Below are 16,411 nucleotides of genomic sequence, written 5' to 3'. Positions count from 1 at the left end.
GCATCCTCACTGTTTTGTCGTCGACCCGACAACAGTTACGGATCCGATTTTTTTACCTCCAAATCTATCTGATATCTAGTCCGATTCAACATTTTTGAACAATATGCGTAATAGTTCCATGTCTTTCGCTTAAAGCATGGCGAATTTTAATTTGCATTTTAACGAAATGGCATTTCATCTTATATGTGTAACAATTTTCAAGTCTGTAATACATGTATAAAATCTGGCTTAATTTTATTAAGTTTAGACTGATACTTGTGACCCATTTCTTCTAAGGCAACCGCGGTGGCTAAATGGACTATTACCTACAATAGGATCAGTCATACTACCTTGGTGTGTCCTTGTACAATTAACTTTAGTCTGTTAGCCTCAGCACAATAAAACTAACAAAATGTTGTTCTGTCGCAAAATACCAAACCAAGCCAACTATGTTTCAAGCCTCTTTTTTGGAAATAGCGCATACCTTACTTTTGTTTAATTGTCCGTAAGTGTTAACTCTGAAACATTCGTCGTATTCCATGGGAGGGTAAAAACGGTATCGTGTGTGATACAGGTGTATCATTGTCAAAGTGAAATTATGATACCGTTGTCAAACTTTTGGGAAGTTATTTCTCTATAGTGTGTAGATTGTCAATAATGTTTCCGACCTATTCCACTCACTTGATTTTGCTTTTCATTTTAGTTAGTCAAACTATACTATACACGTATTGTGGGCTGGTGTTTATTTTGTTTCTTACTTGCAATCGGACCTAGAGACTCTGGAATAGGGTGTTACATATGCCGACATGCAGATATCTTTTCCAATGTTATAGTATGTTAAAAGAACTGGATGATTCCGGAAAAAGCTTATGGGCCAGTAAAGTTGAAAATGTTGTATTTTATCATGGTTTTCGTTATGCGTGGCTAGCGCAAGAGATGTGTGACATAAACAGTTTTCTAACTGCATTCAGACAACGTCTATTTGATTCTTCGTTACAGATATGGTCTAGTAAGATTGGTGTTTCTACAAAATACGTTTATTATATTCAGTACAAGTCATTATTGGATAGTAAGATATATATAACATTAGCTCTAACTTTCATTTTCGGAAAAGAATTAGCATCTTTTCGACGTTATAAACATGATTTTATGATTGATTGAGGAAGATATACGAAAATTGAAATAGATCAAAGAGTTTGCAAATTATGTCTTAAAGAAAGAATCAAATGTATAGAAGATGAATATAAAATTGTGTCTTAAAGAAAGAATCAGATGTATAGAAGATGAATATAAAATTATGTCCTAAAGAAAGAATCAGATGTATAGAAGATGAATATAATTTTGCATGCATGTGCACTTCTGACACCAATTTAAGACGGAACTATCTCGATGAGATGTTTTAGAAGATAGATTTATAAAGTTAATGTTCACACAAAAAGTAAGCCTTATTACAAATATTCCAAACTTTTTGCATTTCGCTTTAAAACTAATAGACGTTTTTTTTAAAATAAATTATTATCAAACCTAAATAAGTTTATTTTACTATTCTGTTTATTGCGTACTGTGCATTATAATATGTTTGAATATAGTATGCATTATGGGCCGGAGGTCTAAAGAGATGAAAAAAACTTTCTATTATATGCTGTTCTAGAATTAAGCGACTATTTGGATAGGACCATAGCTGTCTGAAATAGATTAGTAGAATATTAATCTTGTTATCTCCTTACATATAAACTTACCCGGCATTAAATAATATAGACTGTGATGATGTGCCGTTATATAAATAGCACAGACTGTGGTGATGTGCCGTTGTGCATAGTTACATACATACATACATACATACATACATACATAACATACAGTCAGGCAGAAACAGATTCGTTTTCAAGCAGCGATAAAGACTTATCCAGTCAGGAAACAAACCTACTACTTTTAGATTAAATGTTCAATCACGTATTAACGTAACGAGAAACACTTTTTATATTACCGGTTTTCAGTTGTTTGATCACTTTACAAACTTAACATATGGAGATGTTAAGTTACTTCAAGCGACGATACAGAAAGTACACATGAAATCGAACGAAATAATTGTTGAAGTTTGAATGAATAGATAGAAGATACAAGAAATCGTACGTGGTATCAAAACTATTTGCTTCAGGGAAATCTAACTGACTGACGGCTTGGTAATAGAGCTGTTTTGTGAAGCCTACATGGATATTGCATCCTCATTACTGGTTTGGCCTTATAAAAACGTTTCCCTTTTATATTTCCCGAGCAATATGGAAAACACAAGCCTACCACGCCTTATTACATTAGAAAGGCCCATTTCAATATCCCAACAAAATATTTCGTTAATAAATATTTATGTGAAAGGTTTGAAAAATTATGGAATACTGGACTAAGTGTCTGGTGTGATTATAATATTATCAACGAGTCACGATCAGATATTTGTGGGAAAACATTCTCAACTGCAGACAATGTTTATTCTTCAATAAAATTGCACAAACGTTTTAGTAAACGAATCGCTCTAGATTTTATAATTTATCTTTATAAACCTTTTGATACCTGATCTCATATCAAACTTATGGAGCTTATGGGAATTTTCTTAAAAAGAATTATTCATCGCAAATTAATTTATGCACTAAAATCAATGTATTGAAATCATGTGTTAAAAACTCCCAAGGTTTAGTGATTTTTTTTTCTTACTGTCAGTTAAGGACGATACATGACTGTGTATTAAGTCCAATCTTTTTCACCTGTAAATTTCCCCATGTTATTTTTGTAAATTAAATGAAACAGCAGATATGTCCCGTTTCGTTCGTCGATGATGTTATGAATTGCATTGAAGCAGCGATTTTATTGGAGAAACAAATATATATTTTAGATTAATTGTGTCCAACTTCTGGTATGAAAATCAATCTAAAAACGAAAATTAACGTTTTCCAGAATGGTGAAATGTTGAGAGAAAAAGTGAAAACTGCAATTTAGAGGTTAGCTGGCTAAATGTTTTTGTCTTCTTTGTTTGAATATATTGCTTTACGTTTTCTTCCAAAATAGATATGGAGGACTTACATAATGTTCAGTATCGTACGTTTCCCTGCTTCAATAGTTTTTATGTTTTAAAGCATCTTTATAGCATGGCTGAACCAATCTTTTTCATTGTTAAAAAGTCTGGGACAAAGAATATTCCGATATAACTGAAGAAGTTAAAAACATCAGAAATTTTGTAGCGGTCCAGTAATCTCTCACATGCAAGAAGTTGGGATGACAATGTTGTCGAAGTGTATACAATACAAAATTGTAAAGTACTTACCATTTTCTTTGCCCACTAAACACAACTACAGTTTCGAGTAAATCAAGTACTTGGTCTATCAATTTTTCCGTGCTTATATACTTGGGATCTATTGAGCAATTCGTTCCGTTACAACGAGAGTGACCTAGTACATTGACTTGCAGATGTTTACTTAACCTGCTCGTGATGACGTTCTAGCAAACGTTTATCCTGCTATGTAGGTTATGACTGGTGTGTGTGTGTGTGTGTGCGCGCGCGAGCGCGCAAGGGCTAGGTCTAGGGAGGGGTGGATGCTCCATTTCTTTAAACATGTTCAGCCCAGGGCCTTGATGTGATATCCAATCATGTACAGTACATGTAACTTTACATCTTATTCACGTACTGATGACTTAAAAACTCGTCTTAGAATATTCATTGTTTTACTACTACAGATAATAAATGTACAATCAAACGCATGTCAAAGCAGATATGAATAATCTGTAATCCTACTCATAGGATTTATTTGGAATCAGATACCGCTTCGAAGTAAATAACACTGAATTTTTATGTAAGGATATATTGGTGAAACGAGACTTAGTTGAGTATCTGGAATTTGTTGAGGAATAAATCTAAATATTGTTGTGCCACAAGCTGGAGAAAGTGAACCCTATCAGGCGGGACGTCCCTAGATACCAATATAAAGAGTGAACATCCCCTCCCACCATCCCCCATTTCGCATGTCTCTTCTTATACCCCATATTTTATTATTCATCAAGACACTGAGTTACAAAACTGCTGTGAAAAAGTAATGACACCAGACGACAACCATAGTGCAAAAATAACCTTTTAGGTGGTTTCTATTTTTTAAAATTAAAAATATTTCTCTTTGGCATTGTACACTAGTATATCGACTAAAGCTGGGAATAGTCCCAGGCTAAAGGAAAAATGTTTCCTTATAGGCTATCGAAGATTAAAGCAACTTTGTTGGCCTTCATTACAGACATTATGTTGATTCGGTTAAACTGCGCTTCACGTTTTTGAACAATTTCGTATAATTCTGATAGAATATGATTGATTATTGTATTTATTTATTTATTTAAAGATAATTGTACTTTAAATAAGTGGAAATGTTATAATATAAATATTATGCGTGCAGGTATTCATGGGCGCGAACTTTTGTGTATCCGCCCACAATATTTTGGATTCTAACTGCGATTTCCTTTGCCATAACTGCAACATATTTTATAAATATCAAACTGGTGTGACTGTGTGACACGCTATGTAACACGATCGCTGTTAACTACTCGTCATGGTAAGAAGTCACTTTGTAAAAAGAGCTCATCCCATTCGTCAACTATACTTTTACTTCCGAGTAATTTTTGGCCATTTATAAGATATATGCTTTCACTTTTATAATGCGTTTGCGGCATATGGTGTATGTCTTGATATATCTTAGAAAACTCAAGCTCAAAGGACTAAACAAAGCATTGACCCTAGTGAATTTGAGACGATTTTACCTATGTCCTAAAATTTCGGTCAGGTTTCAGATGCGTGACTTATGGCACTAGTTAACATTAACCTTACGAAGTCAAAATGCCATTCGCAATTATAACGCCATGATAAATCTCAGTGTAAACTAAATTTGTTTACTTGTTTGTAATATATGTCAATTTGAGAAAAACAAACACTTCATCATTTATGTGAGGTGAGAAAACGCGGGTGGATTAGACTGGTTAAAACCAGTGGATACTTGTGTGATGTTTTCGGCGTCATCTTTTATTAGGCTACTGGTATTCATTAGCATGCAACATTGTTAACAACACACCACTGGTCGTGCCCCTACAATTGAAAACATGTTATGTATGTATGTATATATGTATATATGTATGTACGTACGTATGTATCTATGTATGTATATGTATATAAGTAATGTATGTATGTATGTATGTATGTATGTGACTTTAAATTCAATGTCATTAAATGTGTTGTATTTTAGTGCATCACCATGCTTGTTGTTGATCATTATTACATCGATCATTTTTGTTTTAAACTCCATTCATTGATCATATGCATTGGTAAGTCCATGTACTGATAATATATGTTGATAACTCTGTACATCGATCATATCTGCTGATAAATCCATTTATCGATCATATCTGTTAAAAAGTGCATGCGGAGATCGTATCCGTCGAAAAGCGATATAATTTATGATTGTGTTGATGAAATATGCTCTAATCGTATCCTTTGAGGAACGATACTATTCTGTTATGTCTGTTGCTGAACTTTGTGTGCATGTGTAGGGTAGGGTTTTCAGTTGTTTTAGTTTATTTGAAGGGAGCTCTGTTTCACACTGACCTTGCCAACAAGGATAATGCAAGAGAGGTGGGTGAATATGTGTTGGTTTCTAACATGATTTGCGACGTCACGATAGCGTGCTGAACGAAGCGATAATTATGTATTGGGATGAGATCCTACAAGATATTTAATTTCTGATTTTATCTCGATTCAATAATCCCCTTGTACGTTTGTTCGTCATGTATGCGCATCTATTGTTGCAATCTGAGGAGGAAAAATTGCTTTGCGTAGTGTTGCCATTATTCTGTGCTTCGTATGGTAGTGTACTTGAGATTGACGATCTTGTTAGGGATATTAATCATGTCGTCATTTTCCCGAGGCAAGGGTACAGACAGATGATGTATTTTTTTTTTACATAGTATGGCAAAAGCTGTTGCTCTAAGACGTTTTATCAATATGCCGAACGTGAAATAAGTTTTTTTTTTGTTTTGCATGTCTCTCGATTATAAACTTCATTTCGACATACGTATGAATTACTAGGTTCCCAAATCTGTATTCCCAGTCTCTTCAGCTCCACGTGGTACGAACCTTATCTCATTGCACTATAGATAAATCTAATGCAGTGGGCCATCCAAAAAATCAGGTTACGTTATTATGCATAGGCATGTCTTCGAATGAGAATCAACCCAATGTCACACCCAAGCAATGCAGCAATACATTTACAAATAGCTAACAATGTCACAGTGTGGCTTTCCTACGTCATTACTTCCAAGATCAATTTTGCTAAATAATGTCATTAAAAAGACCTTTGCTACCAGAAACAGTTGGAGACAAAGTAGTTATAGGGGACGGCAAAGACACAGCTATGAACTTGTGGGCACAGGTGGAATTTAACATTATGCCGTCGTTTTGAGAGAAAAAAATATAACCATATCGACACAAGAGGAATTTTATATTAAAACATCCATAAGATTAACAATAGAGAACGGTATGAACACAGCGGAAGTTACCATTACACCCCCGTTTCTTGGGATCGTATGGGCAAAAGGTGAATTTTGGTCAAATTTTAACCATCTAGCTTCAAGAAATGTTCAAATATAAAATCCTTGAATCGGGCAGTGTAAGTTAGAATATAACTTACATTATCAAATTAAAGGAGTTTAAGTATTTAGTCTCTCTCTCTCTCTCTCTCTCTCTCTCTCTCTCTCTCTCATTATACAGATAGCAGACGGCAGATGACATTGTTAGAAGCCACTTAGACTTTCAACGGAGCAAGATTGAAGAGTAGGAAAAGATCAGACTTTGAGTGGGAGCTTTAATGAAAATGGTTCTAAATTGCATGCAGCCGAGCAAAACATTAGCAGAGACTCAATACTGCTTCCTTTCTTCCGAAGCAAGAGTGAAGATACCTGTAAAATATATCAAAAGAAATGGCACTAGGCTTCAAAGTGTGCACAACGCAATATAAAGGACTCCCCCAGTCATTAGAACAGCAAAAACATGATTCGAGTCAACAGCAAGTATTAATATTTGTTTTATCGTTGTTTAAAAGACTAGCGTTCTTAAATGTCTTTATTCCTCCTTTTTTGTTGGAAATTGTTTAAAACTTTTCTAATTTGTAAAGTTTATTTACAGATTTGAGTTAGTTGATCTTTAAATTTTGAAGATCTCTTTATAAATTTTTGGATATTCTTCAACCTTTTATTAGTTAGAATTTTTGACGACTTTTTAATTTTAAAGTTATTTGACTTTTTAACGGGTACATAACGACACTGTATTATATTTGTTTTAAAACGTACATAAGCCATACTAAAAAATCTGATAATTAATAAGTATGCATAACTTTGCAGGAGAAGAAATTTTTTTGTAATTTTGTCCTGTTCTAACAAAATGTTATCTTCTAGTTTGTCACGATAATCTTTGTTTCACATAGCCAGCAACATGTTGTAACTGATGATTTGAATTTCGCCATCGAAAATACTAATTTCATGAATATATCATTGTATGTAGTAATTCCAACTTTTCTTTAATGCATGATCTGAAAGAATCCTTCAGACAGGTAATAATGTTTCAGAAATATTGTCAAACATATTTATTCTACCAGAATAGATATTTCTGAATAGAAGAATATTTACAAACAGAAATAAAACGTTATTTGGTAGGTATTTCTACTAATAGCTCATCTGGTTAATTTAGTTTGTCTCACTGAAAACAAAATTGTCACCGCCTTCCATATTTTCATTACATTAACACATTTCAAATTAGTCGTGCTAATGCACAAGTGACAAATAGGGTCAGACGAAAAAAAAGCTTGATATACTAAAGTTTATCATATTTAGGTTCAAATTTTAATTTTTATTGCAGATGAAATCATGACCAGGGTTACCAACAAAGAAGGGGTGTAAAGTTTTAAGACCATCGATCAAGCCTCTCGGGAACATTTTATATTGGAATTCAGTATCTATTGGAACTGTTGGTGTTCTGAAGAGAGCCTAATCATCGTAATAATGCACGACAGCAACACCCATCAAAGAAAATTTTCCAAGTGTGAACATGATCCTATACAAGAAAAGAGGAAATGGATCAAACAAGTTTGGTTTATGACATACTGATTACACACGAGGGCGAACATCATGCTAGGTCTTCATTGGATCCTTAACATATCTGAAAATCTACTACATTTATTTTACTTTAGTGAACAATATACATGGAAGAGATAACATTAAAAGAACATTCTTCCATTGTTTATCACGTAATATGTTTCAGTGTCGATATATATGTATTTCTTACTTTGATCAGTTGTGAAAAAATAAACAGGTAATTGAAATCTTGACATGTGTAAGAGCCTAAGTCAGGTTGCTAAGTAAGGTTATTAAAAACATTGATGTGATAACAGTCCCATATCAGAGGAAGTTAATCGTGGTTCTACTGTAATATAGTATGTTCTACCTGCGAAAAAATCAACAGAGTTTGCAAGTTGGATATTTGTAACAATAAAACACAGCTAATCTCCCCATGTCTCCCAAAAAGGACTTAACAGAATTTAGCATATCAAAAAGAGCGATAAATCGGTAGATTTTAGAATATATTTAAAGACATCGAAACCACTTTAAAATTCAAATAAAGTCTTTCTGTTTTGGGAAATCATTGTGCATTTAATAATAATAATAATAATAATAATTTTAATAATCCGCGTTTGATTTAGATACTAAACGAAAACAACATCGAGCTTAATTTTTAAAAAGGTCACATTGATTTATTTAGTTTTGGGATGGTTCTGCCGATGGATTTTTTGGCTAGTGTTTGGATACTATTTCCGATGGATCTACTTACAGACAAGTACACAGACACCCACTGAGTGTTGTTTCTAGGCGAGATCGTTAAAAAAGACATTTAACTCAGGGTTCTGACAAAAACAATCCATTTCAACTGTCTTGACAAAATTGACATACCTGTGGCTGCTAGCGATTGGACCTATCGAACTTCAACTTTTAAAAACGCTTTTGGTTTCATTCACCATTCATTAAAAAAAATGTAATAGCTCTCAAGTTTTCTTCTAACTCAGATTTTTGGTTCAAGTCATATCTAGCTAACATATTACAGGTCGCTTGTACGGGTAAAAATACTTCTGATTTCTGTCATGTTAAGAAGCTGTCTAGAATTGTTATGCATACTTGATTTAATTTATATTTGATTTAATTTAATTCTTTTTAAGTTTTAAAATCTTTTTATGTCCCAATTTCATTATATGTCAAATGGATGTAGTTTTGTTTACTGGGAATTTGATATTTTTTTCAGAAAATAGCTTGACCTTGACTCTTCAGTTGTAAACACCTAAAGCTGACCTAGTTCCCGGCCTTGATTTCAGACACCACTGAGACACGTAAACAACGTTTGATTGTATGTTATTCTTAGATTAAAAGGATTTGCTTTTGTCAAGGTCATACTGGGACTAAGTGCTTTTAGACGTAAATACTTATCGAACATTCAGGACACTACATCCACTACATTTCCTAGATAAAGACAATATATAGTTATAATGGTCACAAAACCATCGATCTACTTTGTCCTTGTTTCTAGAAGAGTTACGATCAAAATAATTCACTAAATGTTCTAAAGAAAATCCAAGACTGCGTTGATGAAGAAAATACACACAATATTTTACACTGATGAATTTTGTCGTCCGGGCATTTCTTCTCACAAAGTCGATGATGTCGCCTTCCAAAAGAGGCAATCCATATGAATCAAAGTACTCCACGCAACCATCACGGGGAAATTAGACGGCTATCCAGTGGGTTCCTGGGAGATGACTGTCGCCCGTTTTGATGACATGAACTTGATGGTCTTTATGTTAACGCACACGACAGGATTCCAAGTAGAGGTATACGAACTGTTGTTCAAAAGGTAATAAATTTCCAAGGTATCCATTTTTGTGCTGTTGTTTGTTCTTGTTTTTTTCACAGGTAATGATAAGTCATCAAATCAATCCGAACCATTTTGATTGAAAATCTCTGACAAGTAACCGTTTATTCGCTTCGTCTCTGCACTCTGAGACAAGAAAGCTTCGATGTGATGGATCTCAAGAGCAATCAATGGAGGAGAGGAATGATCACGCAAGTCTTTATACCACTGATTCAACACTGCTTCTTCTGAGATGAAACCACAAGCGTCATCCAGATACTCGTCCAATTTTTCTTCTTGACTCAGCAGCATACATTTATTGTGTTGAATTTGACTGGAATGATCGTTTTGAAATCCATATCAATCTTTCTTGATCAGTTCAGTAGTTTTCTCTGCCAGGAATTTGGCAATCAGGATACTAAATCTTGTTCTTGTTCTGGCCATTTGGACCTTAACCCTTTGTCCTTTTCTTCTTTGTCTTGGGGTTCTGCTTCAACAGTATCCTTCCATTCCATTTCCAAAGATTCTTCACTATTCAAAGAAGGATTACAGTCTTCCATTGCTTCTAATAGTCTATAATGACGTCTCTCAGACTGTTGAGTTCTATAGTATTATCAATTCGGCATACAGGATAATGTTCACCGTCTCAAGTAGAGCTTTAACAAACTGGAGTTTCACATTAATTTGGCCGGATTTTATAGGTTGAAAATGTCTCTCATCGCTGCCTTGGTCTGGAGTGAAATCAAACGCCCACAACGCGTAGCCTCCTGCATAATCTTCGTACGTAATGCCGTGACAGGTGTTGGTTCCTAATTGTCCGGTGGCTGAGTACAGGGATAAGTACGACAGCAAGTAATTCATCTTGACATTATAGTCAGGTTCGAAGAGTCTGGTACACAAGGTCTTACAATCGCGACTGACTTTGTAGTGCTGAAACTCGAAAGGATTTTGATTGGGGGCTCCGTTTAAGACTGAATTGCTAACGATACCAATGATAAGGCGCTTGGGTAACTGGATCTTTGAACAGATGCTCTTCGATCTTGGATTGGAGTCCAGTGGCAATGGTGAAGGTTTTCACTTCCACGTATCGTATCGGATGCTCAAAGTAAGACTGATGTCGTTTCCCGCTTTAGGTAACACTTCCACGCGTCGCACGTAGTGTCTGGCTTCCTCGATGATGGTTTTGTAATCGGCAGCACCAGCCATCAAATGGAAAACGGTACTGCTGCGACTGAGTCTCAGGCGAACATCCATGCCTATAAGTAAATACTTATCCTGTAACCACATTTCCAGATGCAAGCGATTCATCAGTTCTACACTTCGGCTTTCAGCAATTTTCTTTTTGACGTTGGCCGAATCCCTTATTAGTGCAATCTTTATCTGCCATATCATCAAACTTTCACACTGTGTCAGGCTTCCATACCACGCAAGCATCCAGAACGGTGATTTTGGTTTCATTTCCGTACCTCAAGAGATTTTCCAGACACTCTCGATAATGGTAAGTATCCATGTTGCTGCTGACTAGTTTGTTACTCAAATACAAATCCACCTTTCTGAAAAGGAATGCATGAAATTGTTGACGAGAACTACTGCCTCATCGGCATCTAGATCGCTACAATCCGTTTCGTTCACTTTGACTTTCAGGTACAATTAACTCCTGTTCAGATCGATGTAATCTTTGAGTTGTGCTTTGATTTCAAACTCGATGGGAGCAGAGGCCATCAAAGATGAGATGGGATGAAATTCGACCCACTGGGATTCTCGCATCGTCATCATAGTGAGCTGCAAGGTAAATAGATCCAGTTCCAACTTTAACTTGCACAAGACTCTCGGTGCAACATTTTCTTTCTTTCTTTTCCCTGTGATTTTTTAATAATCAAAACGTCTAAGTCTCAGACATTTCTTCTTTTCTTAGTCTTTCTAGCTATTTGGGTGTGAAGACCTCTGAAAGGGTGTCTTCGTGGTCTCTTTCTTCCTTGTCATTGCCGTAGCGTCAGGAAAACAGGTATGCCTGACTCAGCACCGTCCAGGGCATTTATTGGAGTTTCTGGCCGACAAAAAATATCTTTATCCGTTTGAAACCAGTAATTTTTGCCTGCTCTCAAGAAAGTTTCTTTAGGATTTTGTTTGTCGATGATGACACTTTGGAGAAATTCTTTGTCTTGCGTCAATGCGGCATCTTTCAAGGCTAGCAATCTTCGTGTCACGACCGGTTTCAAAACGGGGACCACCGAATGAAAGGTCGATTTTAACATATGTCTTAAACTATGTCCTCGCTGTCGAACGGCTCCTGGGTATACTGGATACATGACTTACAACTCTTTAAATAATCGCTTTCGAAAATGGAGTTTCACCGTGACTTTTCGTTTGGAGAATGGAATATTTTGTCCCAGATCTCGTTTTATAGCAACATTGACAGTGTCAAAATACGTCTTATTGACGGGCAAATAGTAAGGATGTAAAAATATCAGTGAACATGATATCTGTTTCTACCTTCCTCGTCAGTGACTGTAGTAGAATTTTCTTTGAAAGGAATGACACGCAGTAGCGGCACGGAGGTGTGTCCCATCACGTTGTACTCCACCACATCGGAGTACAAAAAGATCGAATTGAGTCCTTCGTTCAGTTTTACAGTGAATCCAAAAGCCCTGTAAAAATCCAAAATAATGTTGATTTTCAGGCTCAAATTATGTGCTACCAACTGTGAATGTCCACCAAACATTTTAAACAAACTACCATCAAACCTGTTGGATAACGTTTCAGTATCTTGAAATTTCATCAGTAGGCGACGAGCCACTTCATGGTACTTAATCTTAACACTTTTTTCGCCTCTTTTCAGGGCTTGAGCAAACGCTGCCTCGAACCTGTCAGCAATCGTGTCCACCAAGTTGTCACCGCTAAAATAATAGCCTGCCGAAATTTTCACAATAGAGATGCTTAATAACGGATTGCTTGCCGACTTTGTTGCACCTGAAAACCCGAATTTATTCACCTCTTCTTCTAATTGGACGCTCAGGATTTCAACCTGGAAAGGATTTGTGTTTCTGTGATGTTTTTTGATTTGTGTTGGAAAATCATTCCCGTCAAAGCCACTTCCCAGTGGGCTTCTTGATCCAATTGAATGGTCTAAGGTAATTTGGCCGTGTAACAACACAAAGTATTGTTGGGAAATACCTCCATGGAACTGTCACTGTGTAACGTTAAGTAATATTGGTTATTTTTGTTCATAATTCCAGAGTTATGCTGCTGTCCGAGGGGTCACTCGAAATCAGAGTGGTGTCTAAAAGAGGATTGTTCTTAGAGTTGTTATTGTTGGAGTGGTGACTGACGTTGGACACACGACTCCCGTTGTTCCCGTTTGAGGAGAATTTCAGGGAAGGATAAGGAAGAAGGTAACTGATGTACCTGTTCAATAAAATGGTCCACGATTGTTTGTCTCTTTGTTGCAAACTCAGATTGGCGATAGCAACGCCGATGACACAATAAACCACAAAAATGTGGCAGACAAAGACGATTTGCCTTTTAGGCACACGTTCTATACGAAAGACAAAAATACATAAAAGCCAAATGGTTAAGTACAGCGATAAAATACACATCAAAACGATCAAAGTGGAATATAAACAAATGTATTACATGTTTTTGGCAACATATGTGTCCTAGGGACAGTGTGTAATGTTCTTTCGATCTCTAAATTGGGTACAGTCACACAGATATCCTCCCGGAATGGCCTTTTGGTGATGTCCATGACAGTCCTGTCCTGAAGGGAATAGTTGTCCTCGGTGACGGGTTATTTTTGTGACACTGTCACTAACACAGATATAAAATTGACTTTTTCACTGCTGTTTGAATTTAGGATCCAAACTCTTGAGCATAATTGGCAACTTTTTTGGCCCAAGCCTTGAAACCCCAACTTTCCAGTCACGTACATCTGTCCAGTGACGATGTACGTCACAAGCTACACATACATCGTCGTACACATCTTCAATATCTAAAAGTTGCCTAAATATTTTTTCCCGTAGGGGTCGAGAAGTATCGAAATGAAAGCGCAAGGCTTTTGACGGAAAGTAATGAACATAGTGAGTAATTTCTGACCACTGCCATTCAGGGTAACGTTAAGAATGGTAATAAAATCTTTTAATGTAAATGGTCTAATTATTGGATGAACGTAAACATGATCCAGAAAAGTCTGAAGAGTTTGTTATTTTCGTCAATTTACTCTTGTGAATTTCTCGACACAAAATTTCCTCAGTCACCAATTGTAGATCTTCTCTTGCAACTAATTTGGTAATCTTTGAATATTATTTTTAAATGGAGTTTAAATATTTGTTTAGGTGCTGTCCAACGTTTGACTCCAAATAAGCAAGATTCTTAAACGACATGGCCACTTCAATGGCATGGGTCCCATTAAAGGTAGATAGTGACAATGCAGACACCAGCGAGCATGTTCCAGGTAAGCCGAATCTTTCTGCTACCATTTGTGAAGTGACACACTGCAACTGAATCCCAAGTAGAAAACATCCGGCTCTGGCTACTTGTTCTGGGGCAGGTCCTTCCAGATATTTAGACCACTTTCCATGGAAATTTTGAACGCGACTTTCAAAGTCGTAGTATCCAGGCAAGCGCACAGGGAACGAATATTCGTCTTTCACAGGTTCATTTCGATGAGGGTGTGGTGATATCCGCAGGAGTTTACTCAGGGTAGGATGACATCCATAGGGTGGTAGACGTATGGTATCCCGTGGTGGTTGAAATCCACCATGAAAATCAGTAAAGAGTCTATGGTAACAAGTGGCATCGCTTTGGCATCTGTCAGATTTGACACGCACAACATCACTTTCCATGGTAGGTATGGTAGCAGTAGTAGTCATAGCAAAGTTCCCATGATCTGATACTAAATCGCTGTGGTCACAGCGTACGACATCCCTGGAATCACAAGATACTGCATCGCACTCCACTTGAGAATTTCAGAACTGGAATGATGTCTGTTTAAAAGTATTCATCTTTCTCGCTTGGTCTTTGTAGTTATAATGAACTATTGGTCTTGGACGTTGTCCCTTTTTATAATAGTCAAACTGAAGTCTCGAGCTTGTACATCGTCCCTTTTGTATGTCTAGTTTTGGAAGTCTTCCTTTTTTATTCCTGGACAAGGTACTAACGTCTCTAGGGTAACGTGATTCCTGTACCGTAGTGCGATGGGTGAAAAGGCCATAGAAAGGTAAGGTTTGTGCGGAGACCATCGAGTATGTTGAAGAATAGCTAAATCTTTATAGATACATAGACCCATTCGCAACTTCAGACCACAACTGAAACACTTCACTTCGTATCCCAATCTCTTTGTTTGTCCCGGTATTCGTAACCGTAAAGTTTAGGACCACCACCAGCAAAATTTTGAATCTTTTCGTCGGGGAGTGAAACGGTCTCCTTCGGCGATCAATGTAGATGCAATTGTCTGTGTTAAAATATAGTACACGATTTCCAAACAGCTCTAAAACGTTGTACAATTTTAAGTGAATATGGGCTGTCACGTTAGCCACAATGATAACATTTTCAAATTCGTCGGCTTCTACAAAGTCCAGTTCTTCTTCGTAACTGACTAAGATCAAGTCCTCACGAAGGGCGTCCACATGTTTCATGTATTTGATTTTGTCGTGAATCGTCTGGAAGTAGCGGAAAGGTTCGTACAAATACTATGTCTTGGGTAAACACGGACGTTGTGCCATTTTCCCCCACAAATTTAACATCACTTTAGCAAACAATCGCCTTCCTTAGTGTTTCTCCACTGATCTAAAGTGATGCGTTCTTTCTGCCAGTATTTCTCTTTGAATTTATCTTGGTCTTCGGGAGTGTGGTACTAAGAAGGATAGCCACTGACGTCTTGTTTCACTTTCAAAAAGACATCCACAAAATCTGCGAAAATGCCTTTCTGAGTTTGGTCATCCTTGTGGTATTTTTCTGTTTGGGAAAGTGGTCAATGTTGTACACGTCTTACAACTCGTAACCCGGTTGCAAGAGCTTTGAACAATTCCACGCTGACCCACGTTCCCGTCAAGGACTAGGTCAGTATTGGTGAGGTAAAAATGGGTGGTACAAGTCGGCGGGAGGCAAGACTTTGCACTTGATCAATAATGTCCAGGTCGGTGTGTTCGGTCAGCAACTGAGGGTGCCCTGCGAGAAAGTGACAATATTTGCCCATGTAAGGACACAGCGAACACACGTCAAAGTATTTGATTTCTTCTTCTTTCTCCTCGTCGGCGTGGTACAGAAAACTCTGGGTCTGGATTCTGGCTCTTTCATGTCATCTTCAAAATCTCTGGCATGAATTTGAGCCAAGACTTCGGCTACTGTGCGAGGCGATCGTTTCATCTTGACTGCAAACGGTCCAATGATTACATTTTAAACGCTATGGGGCCCTATATCAATGTAAGGCAAGTGTCTTCCTTATATAAAGGGTTAGTGTCTTCCCTA

The 16,411-nt window shown here is 36.7% G+C and overlaps 1 protein-coding gene across 5 annotated transcripts in view; it reads right to left on the bottom strand.

The window, feature by feature from the left end:
* LOC149797819 (prestin-like) overlaps positions 1-16,411 on the bottom strand; it is a 123,386-nt gene that overhangs the window by 37,533 nt on the left and 69,442 nt on the right. The window contains exon 1 of one of the 5 annotated variants that reach the window (XM_089962823.1): positions 3,293-3,378. The exons of 3 other annotated variants lie outside the window; for them this stretch is intronic. Coding sequence is in view for 1 of the 2 variants with exons in the window: in XM_089962821.1 (XP_089818947.1) it covers positions 3,293-3,295 (3 nt within the window). In the remaining variant the exon portion in view is untranslated. Of the gene's footprint in view, positions 1-3,292; positions 3,379-16,411 lie in introns of those variants that run through there. One more of the 5 variants, XM_089962821.1, reaches the window with a different exon arrangement.

This window comes from Sinohyriopsis cumingii, chromosome 6 (genome assembly GCF_028554795.1).
Source record: "Sinohyriopsis cumingii isolate HCF-2022 chromosome 6, ASM2855479v2, whole genome shotgun sequence".
NCBI lineage: Eukaryota > Metazoa > Mollusca > Bivalvia > Unionida > Unionidae > Sinohyriopsis > Sinohyriopsis cumingii.
The sequence above is the reverse complement of the archived record's forward strand: the minus strand, read 5'-3'. Positions and strand labels throughout refer to the sequence as shown.